General features: G+C 43.4%; 1 protein-coding gene across 1 annotated transcript in view; it reads right to left on the minus strand.

Annotated features, from left to right (window-relative positions):
* Nucleotides 1-22,163, minus strand: part of LOC138498361 (extracellular calcium-sensing receptor-like) — a 316,510-nt gene that overhangs the window by 224,811 nt on the left and 69,536 nt on the right. Inside the window, exon 3 of the mRNA XM_069622146.1 lies at nt 7,109-7,939. Within this exon, the coding sequence (XP_069478247.1) occupies nt 7,109-7,939 (831 nt within the window). The remainder of the gene's footprint in view (nt 1-7,108; nt 7,940-22,163) is intronic.

Here is a 22,163-nt window from a genome sequence, read left to right on the forward strand (position 1 = left end):
TCTGTAGGATCGCCAAGAAAGAAATTGGCTTCACTTGGGTTCTGCAGGATCAGGCCTTGCTCCCATGACTGAGCGTTCTCTGTTAGATACTTTGTCCAGTACTGCTTCCATATCGGTCCGCTTACTAAGGCTAATCAACAGTCTGCTCAGATGAGGAAGATCAATGCCAGGCTCTGTCGTTTTTCAATTGTCCATTAATTAACTTTGATAAAAATGAAGGTTATTCCAAAGCTACTTTATGGCATGGACCTTGGTGTTGCATCTCGTTCTATTGACTACGCAAGGTCTGAAAGTAAGATTTGGAAGAGGGCCCTAAACTTGACAGATTGCGTGCCGATGGAGGCACTGCAATTTGACCCCGGTCTTTTATTCTTGCATGGTCATTTGAACTGGAAGATCACTTCTGAATACTGCAAACTATATGCAAACCTTTCTGATGCAATAATGCGGGCATCCATCGGCCCGATGAAGGGATTTCAAAAATGTGCAGAATTGATTCTGAAGAAATGTGAACAAACTGTTGGATCCTCAATTGCCTCAATTGACCTTTGACACTGTGGATCGGGGTCGATTGTGGGCTATGTTGAGGGAGTGGGGTTGTCCAGAGGATCTGGTTGAGCCAATGGAGGCATTATATCAGGATACAACAATTCAGGTGCGCCTAAGTAAGGAGGGGAACTTATCGGAGGCTGTTAGGGTTGATAAGGGATTGAAGCAGTGGTGTGTCCTTGCTTCGATCCTTTTCAACTTATATATCTCTTATTTTGGTGATCAGCAAAGGGGTGTCCTGGGTTCCCACCTAAAATCAATGAGATGTCGATCCTGTGGATCATCTACGTGGATGACCTCCTCTTGATTGGATTGACCGAACACCAATTGGATTACAGAGTCGCCTGGATGCTTTACATTCGTACATGTCCCTAAACAAACTAAGAGTCAATGTCGGAAAAACTAAAATCCTGATTTTTAATGGGAAGTTGGGAGGGAAGTGAATACGAGCATATAAATGGCACCTATATTGCAATCCCTTGGAATGTGTTGACACTTTTACTTACTTGGGAGTCCGCATTAATCAAAGCCTAGCAGAAAGTCTCTGGGCACAGTTGTTAAGACTGAAGACTAAAACCTTACCACTCAAGGTTTTATTCTGCATAGGAGGCTTGGAAAATTCTCTGTGGTCCCTCTGATTATCTTCTATACACAAATAGTACTCCCGATGATAACGTATGGATCTGAATGAACCCTGAACTTGACATGGCGTGTATGGGTAATTTTAAAGGATGCATTTTGGAAGTGAATATTACGTCTTCGGAGAAGTCTCCCGGCGTCCTCTATAAGATTTGAACTGGGCCTGCCCTCCCTATACTCTGTTTGCATGTGGAAATCTCTTTGCTTATTCCGCAAAAGCGTTCTCTCTTCTGCAGTCCCACAATTGAGCATTCTGAGCGACAACCCTCTATATTTATGCCCTAACCATTTAAAACTATGGAAACTGAAATGCATAAATATCCTGCACGACTTGGATTCTTTTGTGGAAGCTTTGATATTCAATCCCGTCTCTGTAAAAAAGAAACTGAGTAGACAGGATTGGTTAATCAATCAATCAAAGCGGAATGGGCTGTCTTTGATGGAAGACTATGCATTCGTGTGAACGTCGCTAATGTTTATACCCAAATATCTCGAAAGATGCCCTTGTCCAGTGATTAGGGCTAGCTTTCTGAGAGTCTGTTTGAATCTCTATCACACCGAAGAGGTGCTGCTGGTTCGAAGGCTGTTGCCCTTCCAGGAAACGAGGGGTAGTTTCTGTAAATCTCTTGAAGAAACTGAGTCTTTAAAACACCTGCTAACCTCCAGTATAGGTATGGCTGCTAGGCACACCCAGTTTTTGGGGGACACAATAGCACTAGCTCCTATATTGTCTAGGGAAGAATGGTGGCAGAGATTCCTGCAGGGTAATCATTTACCCTTGGTATTTGCTGTGGTCAACTTTCTTGAGGGCTTGATGGAAGATAAAGATGATGACCAGGATCAGGATGAAGGTCTATACATTTTGTCGTTTTGTGACACTCAAAAGGGAGGACTTAGGGTTTTTTTGCCCCTTTTTCTTTTTAGGGTGGATGAATGAGAGGGAATTGGTGAAATGTGGGGGTGACATGTAGAAAGAAAGAATTTGTATTGATTTTGTGTTTTATTCTTGTATGGAACCCTTGGGAAGGGTGGACTTGATGCTAGCCGTAGTTTGTGTTCTCCTGCATTTCCCCTTGGTATTTGATTTGCATTTCGTTTTAATGATTTTATCTTTGTACTGATTATCTTAATTTCATTGGCCTGTTTTAAAGGATCTGTTTAATGTTTAATTTTGCTAACTGTTTGTTAAAGGTTTGTAATAAACCAATAAAACAAAAAAAACAGAAAAGGCATGATTCTTATAGGCAAAGGCAACATCATGAGTGTTCTTACATGGGGCTGCATTTGAGCCGCCAGCAGAGACGAGGTTTTCTTTTGTGGCTTATTGTGGCTGCAGAAAGCACGGAGCTCTTTGCAGCTTGCATCCTCCAGCCACAACGGTGAATTGGCTCCTGTGTGTTTTGAGAATGCCAGCTGCTAGCATAAATAACTTACACGACCCTCTTGCATATGCAAATAACAGACTGTATTGGCTACTAGCACCCACATTGGCCACTGCTTGTGGATGTTAGGATGCCCCTACCCTCTTAACCACATGGGCGTTGAATACAGATCTCAGTTGATGGGCTGCTTGAAAGCTCTGTTTCCTGAAATGCTCATTTTAAAGTTCCACCCATTTCATAGTGGTAAACAAGTAAAGCTAAATATAATGTTCATGCTGTTAGCTGTGCGCCTCTATTTGAGGCACGTCAAGGAAAGCCTGTGAAGAAGACACAAGGTATACTTTGCTGTGGCAGTGCAGGACAGGTACGACAAAACGTGCACATTTATGGCAAGCTGTGTAGTCACAACTGCCCCTTATCATACACTCTGGACACAAACCGTGCCAATTGCCCCTCTTTCATGGGTATTGATCATGCATGTTCGAAAATACTGTTATGAACCAGCTCTTACGTGTTTACAGCATGCCCACACTGTGAAGACCAGATAAACTAGACTGTCACATCCGCGTTTGAAAACATTCCTCGCACAAACAAGTTGCACTTGCATGTTTGTCTTCAGCTCGGTGTTATATGTGTTACACAAACTAAGCAGCAAGAACGTATAAAGAACAGTATTAAACAATGGTGTTCCTGTGTCTCTTGATAATCTTTGTTTTGGTAACATGTGTATGTATATATGTTATTAGCACCACGAAGTGTACGTCAAGCAATCAAAGAGCTCGGAAGGTGGGCAATTATTATTTACCGTAAATGACAGTCAGTCTGAGGCCTCAGATCAGCTCCCACCACAGCCTCCACCTGACTCTGCGGCTCAGCCCCTGGCCACCCTCCACTTCCATGGCAACATCTAGCTATCAGGATCTCGCTGCCATCCAGGCATGTCTTCTTCACTGCTCCCCTAAACATAGTCCACCAATGGAAAAGGAGAAGAGACTTGGGCATTCACTTTCCCCATGTAAATGGTATCCCTATGGAGTGACGTTTTTTACATGAGAAATGGAATGTGCTGTCTCCTTGCACCAGAAATTAGCTGGGGTGCTAATTGCTAAAGTCTCCAAACATGAGGGCTTTTCTGAGGGGTAATTGTGTCTGTGGTTAAAGTTCCTTCTTGACCTTTAAATTGTTCTGTAGGCCATTACCTCATAGAAAAGACTGTATAGGCAGCACTAGTGTAGAGGAGGTCCCAAATAAAGCCTGCACTCCAGTCACCGATTTTGAAGTACCATGAACGATCACACCAAAATATGTGACGTATGATGAGCAAATAAACCAGCAGAGAGCCACAGTAGGGCTCTGCTCAGTACCTACCAGAAGAGCAACACCTATTGAAATACCAATACCCAGAAAACCATGGGCAGTAAGGTATCCATTGAGAAAACCCTACCAGCAAATGAGACGAAATGAAGATTGCCTAAGTACCGTCCCGGTAGAAAGCAAAAAGGCCTTAATGGAAGACGAATGGTGACGTCACGAAGGCCCGGACGGACTCGCAGATAGAAGATATGACGACCCAAGGATGACACAAAGAGACGAAATGCCATGAATAAGGATATCATGAACCTCGAAGAAGAAAACGTTGAAATACAAAGAAGCTTAAGCTGTAAGCAGGATGAAGACATTCAACCAGCTAACGCCAGTACATATGCTTGTAACCGCAAGAAAGCTAGGAAAACAGTGCAGCTTGCTATGCCAAGTAGAAGAATAGAGCGGCAAGCACCATTATACATAATCTACCTCAAAATGAAGCACAGTATTATAAGTGCGAGTCCACTTTACACAAAAAGCAGAATCAACTCAGGTTACTAGAGGCCAAACAGGATAAGATTCGTATTCTAGCTAAACGAGAAGAGACGGCTGAATTGAAACTCAGCAGATGCAACTTGCGCTAGGAAGAGTCAAGGTCAGACCAATAGAAGGAACGAACAGTAGCTTCACATAATTGAAACTTAAGAACATAATATCCTGTCTTTGAAAGTTTGAGATAAGGAGGCATAGGCAGGTGGCAAGCCGAATAAGAATTAAATGCACAAATTGAGAGAAACTAGACAAATTCACAGCGTGAACAGCATGTGACCAGCCTAGCGAAAAGGAGCACAGGTCCACACCTACGCTTGGCATCTGCCCAGAAAGAGATATCAGAACTTTTCCAGACAGAAGATGCAGTTTCGAGGCCAACCAAAGTAAAATAATTGACACATAGTTGCTGAAGCAATGATTGATTGTAGCCTTAATTGGAGGCAGGCCGGGTAGCTGGGCGCACCCTGCACCTGGCTAACCGTTCTGCCTGCTGCTAAGTAAAGTGGAAATGTATGCATGGGGTTGATGCCAACCCAATCACAATGGACCAAATAATCTAGGGTCCTATAGATAGTAGAACCAATGGGACGTCGTACTCTTAGTGACGTCTACAATAGTCATGTTTGAAGGGAGGGCTTAGACGCCCACCTGATAGTGTTTACCCAATCCCCTCACTCTGTTATCATATACAGATATAGTACCTATATTAAAGTTACCTTTTCCTAACCAATAGAATTGCATGTTAACTTTTGAGTGTTACACGTCAATTATCACGAGTTTTGAGTATAAATGGCACTGTTTGTATGAAGTTCGTTGGAGTTGAAGCGAGACAGACTATCGCATCACTGCTGATTTACATGACTCCCCGTTTTTTGTACTTGTCATTAAACGGACTCCCTTTGTCAAACTATTGAGTTGTCCTTATTGATTGGTGTTGGAGTAATAAAATCTGCACCCCATCCATCTCAAAGGTGCAGCTATCTCGTCTTAAAGTACTTCGGAGAAATCCTCGGCTCTATGGGCCGGCCGGGAGTTTCCCCAGTACACTGTTGCCTAAATTAAAGCTCTAGATGTTGTAAAGCAATCAGTTCTGCTTTTTTCAAAATCGATTTCTATGCTTATGATCTGAAAATGGGTAGTTATTACTGCTACAAAACACGTTGCACACACTTTTCTTTGACAAGCACCCAGGGGAAAGCATCTGTCCAATCATTGGGCCTCATTATAAATCGGCCGGTCTGGTATTAAAGTGCCGGTATTCACATATACTGGCACTTTACCGGACCGACTGACTACGGGTTTCCCGGTGGGGCACCTGAGTTACCTCCATCCAAAGGTGGAGGTAAGCAGGCACCTTACCAGCAATAAACACTGTTACCGGCACTGGTAATGACGCCAGACCGAGTGCCGGAAAGGTAATGACATTTTCCAGTATCCTGGCGGATTTACCACCAGGATACCAGCAGCCTTATAATGAGGCACACCGTGCTGGGAATCCACCAGTAAACTCTGGTGGTCTCTTGGCCACCTTTGCCTCTTGCCCATATGACCGCCATTATTTTTTGTGCCGGCTGGTGGCAAGGCCTCTTGCCCACTCTCCACTGGACCATGCACAACCATTCTACCTGCCCCACCTAAGTCCAGCAAACCCTCCCTGTCCTCTGCTCGCCCAGTCCAGCACTTATATCCTCTAATCACTTGTCTTTAGAACATACTTTTTCCTGATGGCCACCATGGAAAATAGTAAAAGGGCTTCCACCCTTTACTGCTTTTCATGGCGGCCATATTTGTATTTTTTGTAAGGAAATTAGGCAAGGACATTCTTCTTGGCACCAATTTCCCTTTTTAAAAAGCTACTAACAGCCTGGATGAAATCCCTGGGGTGCTAATATGGATAATTCTCGTGTTCAGAGGCAAACAGAGCTGTTAGCGGCTCTGCATCCCTGCAGAGGCACTTACTTCAACCAGGCTACTTATGCTCTGGTTGGAGGGCTGTTACTTACTCTGGAGGGCTTTACTGACTCTGTACATCCCCGAAACGGGGGCATCCCTATACTGTCATCCTTTTTCCATCCGCATCATTTTGTCCTGCCTCTCCACATCATTTCCGGGTAACTACCTATGAATGCATCTCACTCAATATGAATTAAAAAAAAGGTTCACTTTTTATAAGAGGCCTGAATAGCATCAATTAGACGTAGGTGGGCATCGAAAGGAACATATTACAAAGGCAGGATGCAACAAGCACAACACCAGGCAGAAAAGGCAATGGGAGACAAAGCGAAGACAAAAGACAATAGATACAGGTTCAGTAAAATGAATGGGGGTCCCATCATCCAACTGCACCAGGAGTCCCGCTGGAGGACATTCTCCTCTTAGTTTTCCTGCCCCATGGCATACCTGCAGAAGCGTAGTATGCCTACGATTGTGAGTAGGTGTAATGAGCTGCATAAATCAATTCAGATTGCCTAGGGATCCTGGGATTCAGGATGTGTGTGGTAAAGGGTGGGAAACGTAATGGTCTAGTTAATATAGATGTATAGGATTCATCATTGCACGTTTCATCAGCTATCTCGGATTCATTATCACTGTATGTGACTGCAATATTTAAGCCTCATATGCAGACTGCATTGTTTTACTCTGACAATGGAAGTTATAAAGTAAATGGGAAAGACATTTACCTGCCAGGGCTTGAATTTAGAAAGACTGGCACAGGTCCCATTGACAAACGGGCCGTGTCCATCCCGGCAAGAGCTCAGATCCTGGAGACCATAAGCCACGGCATACACAGCATTGTAAGTGGCATATGTAGTGCGTAAATTTAGAAAATCAAAAAAAGGGTTTGCAAATTCGTGCAGGTTCTCTGATCCTGTACAAGCCGCAGGTCCGTCATATTGAGCAGTACTCGTCTTGTTAATGACTAACCACCTACAGCCAAAGGCTTCCTCCCAGAACTCCTTAATAAAGATATCATTTACGGAGAACTTGGGGTGAATTGCATACAAATATTCCCTGAATCCAGGCATGTCTCCTCTTGAAGGCACCAAACCAATTGTACCTTGTAACGTTGGCCATAAGTCCTTTTTGGCAAATATAGGTGAAATGGACCACCCGTCACTTGCTATCCAGATCATGCCAGTAATGTTGTTCCTTACAAAATCCTCCATGAAGGGGAAGAGGCTGTCATCAGAAGAAAAGATGATGGCCACCTTGGCTGTCGAGGTCAGGATAAGTTCTGTGATTCTTTTGCTTTTTAGGATGGAGTACACAGTGGAGAGAGTGTTGTAGAAAGCGATGCAGATACCAGCCTTCTCCAGCTCTTTTTTCAGGATCTGGCTGCCCTGCAGGCCATAGTCACTCTCGTCTGCCAGGATTCCGACCCAGGTCCAGCGGAAATGAGCCACCAGACGTGCAATCGCCAAGGACTGCACATCATCACTGGCCACCGTGCGGAAGAAGGACGGGAAGTTATTCTTGTTCGTCAAGAGCGGTACAGTGGCACCATAACTGATCTTAGGAAAAAATGAAATAGGGAGAAAACAGGTCAGGTGACAACGGTAATACATATTGCTGCTAAAACATAATGCATTCCGCCTCATACCACGTGAACTTTAACTCACTCTAATTTCGCTCACAGTCACTCTGTATTCGTCCTTTTCCATGTAATCCTATTTCTATAACTTGTAGGGTTCCACAGTGGTCTGCTCTTTCTCCAATTCTCTTTAAAGTCTACATTCAACCTTTGGCCAGGCTCATCCAGTCCCACAGTTTCCGCTGTTACTCTTACGTCAGGGATACCCACATTGTTGTGTGTCTTGCTCTGGTCTACAAGACCCTCCTCCAATGATGACCGAGCTAGGGAGAGATGCTGGTCTCTGTGGTAGCAACCTTGACTTGAAAGAGAAGAAAGCCAAGCGGTTCATCACAGCTGGTGGTTCGAGGGGAGAGTCAATAAGAAACCGTGCTGTGTTGAACAATAAATAGCAAAGAGCTAATTTGAACTTTGTAAAGCTTAAAGGAACTATTGACGAAAGTGGGGGAAAGCCTGCAACAGAGGCGTCCGCCGCCATGTGGGTATTCACGCAGGAAACTCTGGGCGATTGCCCAAAGGTAGAGGCTACGATAACCAGAAGGCCATGAGAAGAGGCGAGAGAGGTCAAAGTGGTCATACACAGGTCTTGAAAAATCCTCTGTACTGTTGAAAGTCATTGACCGACAGATGATTGTGAAGAAGGGAAATCAAACCTGCATGGTGAAATTAGTAGATGAACTCTGTTTCATAAAAGTTGGGAAGATTGAACCCGGCGGAGGGATGCTAACGTGAAGGGGTGAAGTCTAAAGTCCCGTAATGAACTGTTGGTAAAAGTTGTCGAGAATGACCCCGGCAGAGGGAATCCGACAAACCAGAATAGTTTGTTGAACAAAGTGAACCTGAACAAGGGGTGTGCACAGTGAACTGTCTGTAAAAGTTGGCGAGAGTGAACCCGGCAGAGGGAAGCCTACAACCAGGGGCAAAGCCTGATGAACTGTTTAAAAAGACATTGGGCCTCATTATGATTCCGGCAGTGGCCATGCCGGTAAATACTGGCACAGCTGCCGTGGAAGTCATGAACTTACCGGCACCGGCAATGGGGACCTACTGGGGCATTCCAGCCCCGGTGGACACAGTAAATCCATAGGGCCCAATGAGAATGGGGAGGTTGGATGCACCGGTACCATTTCTGAATGGTGCCGGTGCATCCGCTAAGGTCTGCTCGTAGGTGCTGGTTTGCCCTCCAGGTCAGACCTGGCGGGTGGATAGGCATCCGCGAGCAGACCTCGTAGTTTGCTGGTCTGGTAACAACAGTACCGGCAAGCTTACCGGTACCATTGTTACCGGACCGGCAACCTTGTAATGAGGCCCATTGAGATTCTTAAAAGAAAGAAGTATTGGAAAACCAAGGGAAATGAATTGTCCCCCTTCTCAGTTTGGTCAGAGCCCGGTCGAGGGAGATCCAGGGGTGAAAAGTCATCACCTAAAAGTACATTGGGAAAAGGAACTGTTTAGTAGTTTTGTTGAATACGACTGGTGAGGGGTTTACGCCCGGAAGAGGGGGACCCAGGGTTCAAGCCTTCACCCAAAGTATATGTGGAACAGAACTTTGAGTATGTTTGTTGAAACCATCGAAGAACCTGATAACTGATAGTGAACTGTCGAATCGTGCTGGGAAAGCTCTAATGTGCGCTGTGCTCAGGAGATCCACCCTGTCCCGTGCTAAAAAACGTGAGGAAGTGAGACCCCTGGCAATCACATCCTGACTTATTATTTGTGAACACATTTTCCTGTATTGAAATCTCTATCCCACACTCTTTCTGTAATTAGTTGTAAGGAATTGACAATAGTTTTTTTTTCAGTACAGGCCTTTTACTTTGACAAGACGCCAAACGTCCTGCCTTAATTTTAATGTGATGGTCGACGCTTGCTCCCATCTTAGATTTATGTTTAGGTTAGGTGTTTTTCCACACCGCACTTACAGTTTAATAAACACCCTTGAACTGTGGTCACTTGTGTCTGTCTTTACTGTTGCCACCAGGAGTTCCTTACAACTGACATTGGCCACGCACATAGTAGCAAGATACCTGGGTCTGTAGAAGAAACAGGCACTCAGCATACAGTAAAGTGGGCCATTAGAGTTAGCCCCACACAAAGATGGCTGCGACACCTGCGGAAAGACCATAGAGAACTGTTTTAGATCGAACAGGTCCCGGCGGGTTGAATTAGTGTTTCTCTAGTACATAGGATAAGATCTCTGTGGATGGAGCAAGGCTAGTTACATGTAAACAAAGCAGGAGTCAACACAGCCTGACTCAAAGGTAAGGGACTAAACCTACTTCAGTGACGTTTTTCAATATTACTACCACGTTACTTATACAAGCCCTCTTTGTCTAGAACTAACAAAATGCTAAAGAACAAGATAAGAGGAGACATCCCTTCCCCAAAAGAAGTCTGATAAAAAACTAGAGACACCATTCAATATTGAAGCATCCCTGCACACCCCCACATGTATGCTGATTGAGGGATGTTAGCTTCAGGGTGTAGACTTTGCTTATAGTAGAGACACTTGCTGTAGCTAAACATCCCCATTGTTTATTGTAGGTGGATTAACGATGAGAGTAAACAGCCATTGATGTCCGTTTCCACAGTGTATGCAAGAGACTCGCTTACAGGTAATCACACCGAATGAGGGTTGTGAGGAGAGTGGAAGAATTTTTCTGACCACTCCCACTATAAAGAGTAGCATTGAATGCTAATTATATCTGTTTTTTTCTTGTCTTAGAGTTAAAGAGGAGGAGTCCCAAATATTATCAAGTAATTTCAAACTTGGTTAGAAGTGATGCAAAGAAAAACTCCTGAGGAATGTTTGCCACTATTGGGTTTTTGAACTGAAACATGCTGAGCATGAGAAGAGGGAGGGTCAGCTATTAATTTAAGCTCTCCCCTACCACCCTTTGGAATATTTTGTACTAGGGTGGTTAGTATATGGAACAAGTCACTTGTATATGTCTTTTTAAGTATTTTTTTAGAAGGTATATGAATTTGTTGCTATTAGGAATAGTACAAGCAATGTGGCTTGGATTATAATGTGTTTAATTGTTTTTAAATAAAATTGTCTCAAATCATTTGTGGAACTAGTCATTGCCCAAAATGTCAATGTCAAATGAATTTTAAATTGAGTATGGTCTCTACAAATTAGAAAAAAACGGGCAGTCTCTACCTCTCCTGTTCCCTTCCAGGCCCTCTGCCCACCATGGCCTCTTTTTTCACTACTAAAATCCAGGACATCCTGTCCACCCTTTTTTTCCTCGACCTCCTCTTCCTTCTCTACCACTCCTGGCCCAGCTGTGGCCTTCTCTCCTCCTCCTTTCTCCTCCTTTCCCTGTTCACCCCTGACAATGTTCCTAGACAAGTCCGATCTATGAAAGTCTCGTCAAAACCGGTTCTCCCTGCTCATCCAGAACAATCAAGGACCACATCGACACCCTTGCTCCAGCCTTGGCTGATTTCTGCAATCACTCCACTGGAATTTTCATCTTCCCCCTTAAGCACTCTCTTGTGCAGCCCTCGGCCGATTCTTTGTCTCCGGCTAACTATCGCCCAATCTCCATCACTCCTTCCCTAGGCAAACTCTCCAAACTTAATCTACATACTGAATCCATTGCTTGCCTTCATGACCAGCAGTCTGGCTTCAGAACTGCCAGAAGCACAGAAACTGCTCTCCTGAACAACCGTGAAGACTTGCTCTACAATCCTGACTCTAATCTCTGTTCTGTCCTCATTCTCCTCGATATATCCTCTGCTTTTGACACGGTCAGCCATGCCAACCTGCTCAATCGTCTCAGCAACAACCTCGGTATTACTGATCAGGCCCTGGCCTGGTTAACCTCCTTTCTCATCGACCGACCCTTGCAGTTCCAACTGGGGTCTTTCCTCTCTTCTATCTCTCTCTCTCTACTTGTGGTGTTTCCTAGGGGTCTAACCTCTCTCCCTGGCATTTTAACCAATACCTGGCACCTTTTACCCACCGCATCACTACTTTCTGCTCTAATTTTCAATGTTATGCGGATGACACTCAGCTCTTTTCCAGGCTCCCCTCAGCCACCTCTGCTTCTTCTCTCATACCAGACTGTCTGGCTGCCATTCAGGAATGGTGTGCCGCCAATGATCTCTGCCTTAATGGCAGTAAGACTGAGATCCTCTGCATTGGGGCACCCGCTCCCTCCTTTCCTCTCGCTCTCTGGTTGCCCACTATGGGCCCTCTTCCTGCTCCTTCCTGTGAGGCTAAGAACCTTGGTGTCTTCTTCGACTCCACCCTCATCTTCTCTCCTCACATCTCTGATGTCTCTAAGAAGTCAAACTGTCAGCTGAACCTCCTCAGAGGTATTCTTCCTTTTCTCACTTTCCCACAGAAGCTCACTGTCTCCAGAGCTCTGGTCCTCCCTAGACTGGACTATTGCATCAGCCTCTTTCTAAATATTCCTACCTCTACTCTTTGACCTTTACAACTTATCCAGAACAGACTGCAAAACTTGTCCGTGGCCTCAAGCCAAGGGATCATAGCTTTCCAGCTCTGAATTTTCTTCATTGGCTCCCTGTGGCTACAAGGATCAATTTCAAAACCTTCTGCATCATCCACAACGCTTTCTGTGGCCTGGGAGTGCTCTACCTCCAACTTTCTCTTCCAAAACATCTTTCTTTGTGAGCTCTCTGCTCATCCACCTCCAACTCTCTGAGGGTCAGGCGCTTCTCCAAGAAGAGAGATGGGTGCTAATCTACCTCCTCGGCTGGGGCTTCCCTCTGGAACAGCCTCCCTGCCTCCCTCAAACTTGAGAAGAACCATTCACGGTTCCGGAAGCAACTAAAGACCTTCCTTTTTGCTTCCGCTTTCTCTCTTCCTCTTCCCTGCTGATGCACCTGACTGCTCTGCGCACTGGTCACCCTCTGAACTCGGACCCAGGCTTCTGTATGTCCAGTTGCACTCGCACTGCCTCCGGGCTCCCCAGCAACCCTGCAGTTCCTTCTCTCTGAACTTATGAGCCACCCGCTGACTGCACTTGTGAGTTAATTGTGAGTTAATTGCATTTCCCCTTCTCCTACCCCTGGCACTTCTCCCCTTACAGCTCCCCAGCACTTCTCCCCTTGCCCCTTCCTCACACTTGCGCGATCTCATTGACACAAGGGCTAGTAAGGTCATTACTTTGTCCTCCTGTCTTGTCGCACCTAGATACACTTGTGTACAGGCGCGTTATAAATGCCACATCATATCATATCATATCATATCAACAAAATGAGTTTGTGTCCTCCTAATTGGTCCCTTCCTCATCCCTGCATTGAGCTGGTGTTTTCTGGGGCAAGTTTGCAGGGAAGAACAGGGAAAGGTCTGTCAAAAGCCTACAACGGCTTTGGAGATAGAGGGTTCATTATGAAAAGGGAATTGGAGATACCCTTGCATTCCCAACCCCAGGGTCAGGATCCAAAAGCGATGGCCTTTCCCTGGCCACCTGAGAGAAGGCTACAGGGGGAAAACAAGTGAGGACTCCCTCAAGTCCCTCACAGGTGTAATGAGGCAGTTGAATATGCAAGTAACAATTCCTGCCTTTACCCCTCACCATTACTGTACAGGTGAGAAATGATACCAACTGATACAAACCCTACCGCCAAATGAGTCTAGGGGTAAGAGACGAGACAAACTAAGGCGGATTCCAAGAAACAATACTTTAAACAGTCAATTTACATGCCTCTTCCATAAAGAATTAGTTAAGTTGTGCGACACTAGTAGAGATTAGTTAGATAGCAGAAAGCACACGTAGTGTGCTGCACATAGCGTAGAACGGAGAAGGATTCTGGAATACCAAGAGTGACTACACTGATAGGGCAGACTGGAGTTATAGGCAGGTTAAATTCAGCATACGCGGGCAGGGAAACCAACATATGGCAGATGCAGAAGGTGAATGTAACACAAAAAGATACAAATATAGGTCTCTAATATGGAGCAAAGAACCGTAGAAGCACAACCATTTTCCTAGCACAAAGGCTGCAGCAGGACTAGAAATTAGCAAGGCCTCAGACAAGATGCTGATTTAATAAAAAACACATTTATTTTAGAAGCTGTGAAGGTGCCCAGACAGTTGTCCATAGCAAGCACCAAGCTCAGGCACACGGAAGGGAGTAATGGATATGCAGAACGTGAGGACGAGATAACAGTTCCCAGGATGAGACGCAGTAGACTCCAAATTAATTAAGCTGTAATAAGAATACAAACAGCCATTAGGGTCCAGATGTATAAGTTCATTATGCCACAGACTCTATAGTGGATTGACTAAGTGTGTCTCCAGTGACCACAAAGAGTACAACATTCACATTAGAATTAGCTAAAAGCCAAGTAAATATGAAGAAATGCATTCTTCAACAATGTCCTCTAACGTGATCAAGATATGAAGGATATTGGCAATTCATTATGAGCTAAACATAGTTAAGACACCTGCTGCACTCCCTAGCACACACAGACACAAGAGGATACGCAAAGCCAAATGCAAAGGTATACATAGGCGGCTCGGCCTGGGAATGATGGGGAGTACTTTAAATTGGAATTAGTGCAGACCATGGACTTCTCTCTCCCCTACCCTATGTGTCGCTAATGTTTAGACATCTCGTGTCCAGGATTGGTGAGTAAAGTGTCAACCAGTAGAAATCCCTCTTCCCACACTGCCCATGATGAATAATGCCAGTCAATTAGTGGCCAATATAATGATGAACGGAAAGTATTATCTATGATGGGTTTGGCTCAGGAGGAGCCATCAGATATGTATAAACCAATGGGGAAACAAACACCTATGTATTAAATGAATACCTTAAGATATTAACCAATCCTATCCACTTATACGCTTTGTTACTGATATCGTATTATGAAATCATTGCTTATGTACTTTTAGTACAGAATCCGCTCACACTCGTAATGTTGAGAGCTACAAGAGAGAGCTGCTTGTATATGACCCGGCCGGTATTCTTTGTTTTGAATAAAGCTAAGATTTGTCATGCATTTGGAGTACTCCACTATTGAGTATTGATTGTACTGAGTCTCGTGAAGTTGGCCTATCTGTTCATTTTCTTTTTTGAAAATATGTTAGTCTTCACATTCTAGTAGCTTTGCTTAGATCATTGCATGCTCTTTCTTCCCATGTATGCCGTTTCAGCGGAATGATCTCTAGACAAAGGAGAGATGACCAAATGTCACAGGCCACTGTCAATCTTAATTTCAAGGATGCTTATTTGACACAGTAAATCACTGCTTTTTTGGGTATCATAATTGAAATTGAAGACTGGACTTGAATAACAGCAGCACTGTCAAATGTGGTGAATAAGTGCCAAAATTGAAGACTGGGCTCAACACCCAGCGTCACTGTTTAATCAAAGTGTGTGATCCTGGGTACCTCGTTTAATCTCATAGTGCCTAACCTGCCCAACTCATCAAAATGGAAATGTCCTAAATATTTAAATATTATCAGCCTCTAAGAGGAATTAAGCTTTCAAGGTACACTCTTCAAAAAAAGCCCCATTCATTGCTCAACTGCAAACAGTTCATCTGGCTTTCATTCTGGTCATTCTACAGATACAACCCTTCTTGCTGTCTCAAAATCCATGTTCCATGCTTATCATTACAACCTCTAGTCTCTTTTGATCTTATTGGAGCTCAGCGCTGGCTTTGACACTGCAGATCATAATACTTTATGACATTCTCTTTCTTCCCAGGTTACAGTTCAGTTGCCATATGAAAAAGGCACACCTTCCATAGCATTTTCTAGAATAGCAGCTCAGAGAATGTACAAGTGATCAAGCATGGATACAGGAGACAGACTGTAGGTAACGAGGACACTGCACAGTCTGTAACATAGATGAGGAATTCATATTCAAAGTTACCCCCGAAGGTGCTGTATCTGAGTGGTGTCCTCATGAGTTCACAAATAAACAAATGACTTTATGGTATGCAATATATCAATGGTTAATATTATTATATATTAATAAACAGTATCTATTCATGTAACTTTTATAGTGCCTTTATCCAAACATTTCACAATCATAAACATGAGTACCATAAAACATTGGAAAGTACCAATACCAATATGTACATCAACATTTATAAAAAGAGAAAACACAGCAGAACATGTTTGAATCAGGGAAGCCATACCAAAGAAAACAAATATTCTTTGAGATGTATTTTAAATGTGTTTTGAGAGTCAGCCATTCCCTTTTACCCTTGGTTTTGGAGCCTTGTCAAGGCCTGATTCACATGCGTTTTTTATAATGGCACGACCCCATAGGAAAACACTCTGTGAATCATGCCCTCAATGAATTGAGGACCGAAGCCTAGCCTTGCAAGGACTTCCCATAAATGGCTCCTGTCAGTTGTGTCAAAGCCTTGTACGAGTTGAAGGACAGAATTGTGTTGTTATGGTGAGGTAGTTTCTCTGATTTTGTTACCGCTCCAAAAAGATGATGTAGTTAAAGTGGGTTGACCTCCCCGGCATAAAGCAATTTTGATCTGACTGAAAAAAATAAGGAAAAACAGTCAACAACCTGTTTGTCAAGGCTTTTACCAGATTCTTAGCCTCCCCATTGAGTAGGGAGATTGGTCTATATGAGTCCCAATTTTCTCTGTCTTTTCTCTTTTTAAAGATTGCCATATTTATGGTTTCCCTAATGCCTAGTGGAGGGAATTTTAGAATTTTGACTTTATTCCTATTTGTACCTTTTCCTTAAATCTTTTTTCATTCTTGATGTTTTTTGGTATGGGTGGAGTTTAGTTGGTATTGTTGTATTGCATAGCGTTAGGCTGTTTTGCTGGACAGAACATTATTTTTCATAGAGCACACATTTTTATTTTTGGCCTAAATTTGGACCTGCCTTGCTGCATGCAATCACTAATACATTACCTTGCAAAGTAATGCAGAGCCCTCAACTGCAATCAGTTGCTGTAGAGCTTCATAGTCATGCATATAAATGTTGCCTGTTCCACCTTTTAGTGCAGCATTCCTATATTAGTTGGCAGTGTTCCATGCCAAATTTGGTTCTTATGCCTGTACCCCCAATTTCATCAGCATCACACCCAAGAAATACAACTGCTTAATATAACGTTACAGTACTAGTCATATTTGAAAAAAATATAATTGTTTATCTTGTATGTAGAGACTATGGTCAGCTGAACCTTTGGACGAACTGAAGTACTTTGAGGCCCTGGAAATAGCAGTTTGGCGCAATACGAATTTGCATAACATATACAACTCAACTATATAAGAGTGATTAATGTTTTACTAGACAAATACATACAATCAAATATCAAAATTAAGTCCCAAATGCAGCAGCCTTGTAAGGACCACTCCAGGTATTTAGTGCAGATGTGCAGGCAATGCAAGGAGGGAATGTGACAAGCTACCAAGCATGTTATGGGTTGATAAAGGACCAAGAAGTGTAGTTTTAATATTCATTATCACTACAGTACCATCCTTAATCATCTGGGCTATACCCAAAGGCCACATTGGAGATTTGGGAAAGAACAGGAGATGATTGCAGGCCATGTACCGCTTTATTTAATTTTGAAGAAATTAAAATAATTACAGTGTTTAAATTGCAATAATATGATATGATATGGCATTTATAACACATCTGTAAAATGTACAATGTACTGAACATTCAGGATATGTAGAACACAAAGAAGTGAAATCAATGTGGAGTGTGTATGAAGAATGGCTTAAGCACTGTCAATACATTAATAAGTAAACAAGCCGTTCATGTATAGGAAACCATTCGTTTTCTAGTGTGGCCTCCCCATGCAGATCTTCCAGGTACATGACAACAAGCTGAACTTATGTTTAACTCATCCTTCTTGTGAGGGTGGTTTTAAGGCCCCAGAGATTACCTTAGAGCATGATAAAACAGACCACAACGACCATCTGCGTAAGGCCTTTAGGCAATGGGATTCTCCCACCCACATTCAATAATATATTCTTATAATTACATTCAGATGCATTCGAACAACAGCTCAGATACAGTGTTCTGACTGTACAAGTCAGACTCAGCTTCAAACAAGCATTACTGCACTTGAGATGTGAATTTTGAACTTGGCCTTTCCATAAAATTCTCCAGAAACAGCAATGAAATGTTTCACAGACAAAAGAAGCCCCTTTGAGTGCAAGGCATAAGAGATATGCAGACAAGCCCATGCATGATGACACCTCCCAATCCAAAAACAAAGAAATGCACACTTAGGATTTCAAAATGTCATTTCAGATCCAAAACACTATTTTTGAAGGTACTCCAAAAGCATACAACTTAAAATAAATATAAAAATGTTCTGCAACGGTGGGATTCTCTGCTACAAAAAGAGCCAGGCTAAATACTGTTCATTAATATTTGATGAATTTATTAAGCTTAATAATTCCATCTTTAATCACCCATTTTCATGTTGGGTATTGTCGGAGCTGTGGTAATCCAGAAGTCAGTATTCCATCAATATGTCATGCTGCTGTGATGAAATATGGAATAATATAGTTTGAATTCAAATGTGTCAGAGCCTACAGTCCCCGCCTCCTCACAATTACCAACATATGATCAACCTATGAAGAATGGGGGAGTATTCCCTGGAAATGTCTGTCTATTAAGCAAGCCAATGGAAAGAATTAACCAATCAAAAAGTATGAGGTCATGACGCGATAGTGTAGTAAAATGGCAATTGAAAAAGAAAAACAGATATGGAATGGGGAAAGCTAGGACTCTGAAAGTTTTAGAGAAGGGGGGCACCTGTTCCAAATGGATGAGTGCTGCTTTTGCAGAATATCTGCATATGAAAGGGCTTTGTCAATGAGGGAGCCTGAAGCAGATTTACCTGAGGCAGACCTGTTATCCAGGATCCAGGAAATGGGTGAATGAGACCAAGAGAGGCCAGGTGACTGGGAATTTGCCCAGGAACACTTGAGTGTTTCTGTTGGCACTGTGTCTTAAAGAATGATTGAAACTTGAGTATAAAAATTCCCCCAATGCAATTAGTGTGACGAATCTGAATATGTCACCTCTTCCCCCCTAGGGGGGACCTTTCCCAAAGGGCCATGGTGGTGTGTCCACAGTACAATAGTCCCCCTGGGGGTGGTGCATTGTGGGAGGTTCACATGGGAGAGGAAGTCCCTTATGGTATTATGGATCACCATCCCCAGAGAATTCAGTATTCCACTGCCTTAGTAGACCCTACTTCCTTCCTCAGACCAATTTCTCCTTTGTTTTCCCCAGGCAGTGTTAACATCTGTTATTTTGAGGCAAAAACACCTAATATGTTAGAGCTGACTAGCAACCCTGGAAAGACCAAATGCTTCCCATATAGCTCTACTATTTGTACTGTGACAAAGAAGATGACCAGGAGTATGATGATAACTCCAGAGAACTGAGTGAACAGTCTAGTCTCTCACTGTATTCCATTGGGCCATGGAAATGCAAAACTGCATAGGGAAGCCAAAATGGAGAGAGCCATCCTCGAGCGAGGAAGTGGAGCAGACGCCGACAAGGTGAAGCTGCGGCCGTAGCAGAGAGCACAGAGCTGAGTGAGAGCGAGAAAGCAGTCAAATGAGGAGGAGCTCCTTTGAAAGTAGCCCAGACAAACCTCTGGGTGGCCCCAATCCTGGATAGCCACCGGAAAAGCAAAGCCCTGTCCGATGAAGGCAGAAGGGACTGGTGGAGTGGCTGCCAACAAGAATCCGAAGGGAGACTGATCGGCGGGGATGCTTTCAACTAAATGAAGTGACCGAATGTTGCCGGAGCCCCAAAATGAAGCACGCCTGCCTGGAGGATGCACACAAGAGAGACAGGTACATGGGCAGAGATGGAGGTGCTGGAGGCCCAGGGGGTATCAGCAAGCAACCAGAACAAGAGAGATTGAGAGGGTATGGGAGCCCAAGAAAAGCAGAGAGAGTACTGCAACAGAGAGCCATTGCAACAGAGTATTGTGAGTCTGGGACCCACTGTAAGTCTAGAAACTACCCTAACGAAGTATAGAATGTATATTATGTTGGCCGAAAAGCAGTCGCATCATATGCCCTACATCGCCAATAGAGAATCGTCAGCATAACCATAGGGTGTCAATTTCTTGATGTAACATCCACCATTTGCTTTCTCTTCCTTTCTGTTCAACGCTTTGCAAAATGTATTTTATTCCGAAAGCTCATGCACAAAGCGAGGCCACAGTCTACATGTTGAGAGACCGGCCCAGACAGAGACGCTAAACAGTACAGAAATACATTGTTTTCCTCCCTCACAAGTCCTTGAAGGCGAGCAGAGAGGCATTTAATCAGCGGCCCAGGTGCCAGCCGGTCTCGCTGAAGCTGTAGAAACAGGCCGTTAAACATGAATTATACTTTCCTAGCGGCCCCCCTTTGGGACTTTTTCTTTTAGATCAGGCTGACCCCTAGCTCACGAGTAGAAACCAGTAGATAACACCCTTTGGAATGTGTCTCTCCTACGAACACAGTATCCTTGCTGAACAAGTGCCTTGTGTTCCTCATAACAAAGAACTATATCTGCTTACTGCAAATTGGAACTGTTGCTAAAACGACTAATATAGATTGAGTAAGAAACGTGTCATAATGTGTCATATTTGTCATAATTGTCAATTACCGAACCCTAGCTCAAGAAGATACATTATGGGCGGTTTTGATGTGTCACAAAGAGATTGTATGATTGTCTTTTTATATATATAATACTGTTGTAGAAGGTTCCCGGTCTTGCGTCTCACGAGGTCTAGGTGACATACGTTGCGAGACGTTAGACACAGTCGGCCGACTGAAAATATATTTGCTTTGCAATAAACCCTAGTACTTGGAAATTGAACCTTTTGTCTGTCGTATCACTAGTGTATGGTGATTATGCCTTGTTTCCATATGCAAAGGGTCTTCAGGGCCTAGCACCACAGCCATATGAAAACTTAAGACTAAGAGAGTATGGGAACCTGAGATACACAAAGATAGACACAAAGATAGTCCAAGGAGAGTGAACCAAGCTATTATGTTTATTCATCACAAGTATGGGACTCACACCAACATGAGAGATTGAGAAAAAGAGGGTTGATAACCCTGAACATAAGAGATACTGATAAGAAGAAAAACCCATGCTAGGCAGGGAAGTACACCAAGCTGGCATCATAAAGAACTGAGTCTGGAACTCGCACCCTTACGAAGCTATGAAAGTACAGTGACATTACCTAAGAAGATGCAAGGTTTTAGGACCCAAAGAAAGGAAAGTAGAACCAGAAGGAATGCAGGGGAAGTGAGCAAAACCTGGGACTTATACATTGTGGAGTGTTTCTTTAATCATTTTGATCACCCGAAACATTGGGGACTTTTCTGTTGGCAAGAGATATAATAAACACTTTACTTTGGAAGAGATCATCCTTGCACAGTTGATTTAGGTCATTAGTTTTAGGGACAGAAGTAGGGTTTTTGGGACACAGCAGTAAAAGACGTTTTATTTTGACATCCTGACATATTCACTAATTTTCATTTAAGGCAGGGGAACACCTCTTAGTTTTTATGGATATCAAGTCATTTGCCCAACGCTTTATTGGTTAATAAAGGTTAATAACCAAAAACATTCCACGTTTATGTCCAAGCCTTAATTCTGCACCCTTACATTAGAGAGCGCCCCCCCTAGAACCATTTTCCTGCTATGCTAGAAGGAGTGGCTGAACTGGGGGGTAACCTCCACTAGGGGGAACTCATTTGAAATAAAATAATTGAGAATGTAAAGTGGGGTTTGCACTTGCTTTCTTACTGTAGTCAAAATCAAGATCTGAAACAAAAGTAATCAGTGTGGATTTTTACAAGTGTAGTCTGACACCAGATTTGTGGCTGGGTGCACGTTTCCACATCTCCCTGATTGTGATCATTTGCGACCTGTGAAAGCCATAGTTATTTAAAAAGACAGTTTGGGAAAGAAAGTGAACTTAGCTGTTTCCCTTACATTTCCATAGGAGAGATGCACTTAAAAATAAACATTTTCACCATTGATCTTGTGTTGAATTGAATGGGTTCTAAATACACCCACATAATTCTTGCGGAATTCTAGGGAATAGATGTTGTCCTTTCAGATAATCATAACATTGGGGGCATACATAGAGTAGATGAATCCACTTTCTGTGCATTCTGAATTCATAACACAATCAC

The sequence above is a fragment of the Ambystoma mexicanum genome, chromosome 5q (assembly GCF_040938575.1).
Source record: "Ambystoma mexicanum isolate Mex_15411 chromosome 5q, UKY_AmexF1_1, whole genome shotgun sequence".
Taxonomy (NCBI): domain Eukaryota; kingdom Metazoa; phylum Chordata; class Amphibia; order Caudata; family Ambystomatidae; genus Ambystoma; species Ambystoma mexicanum.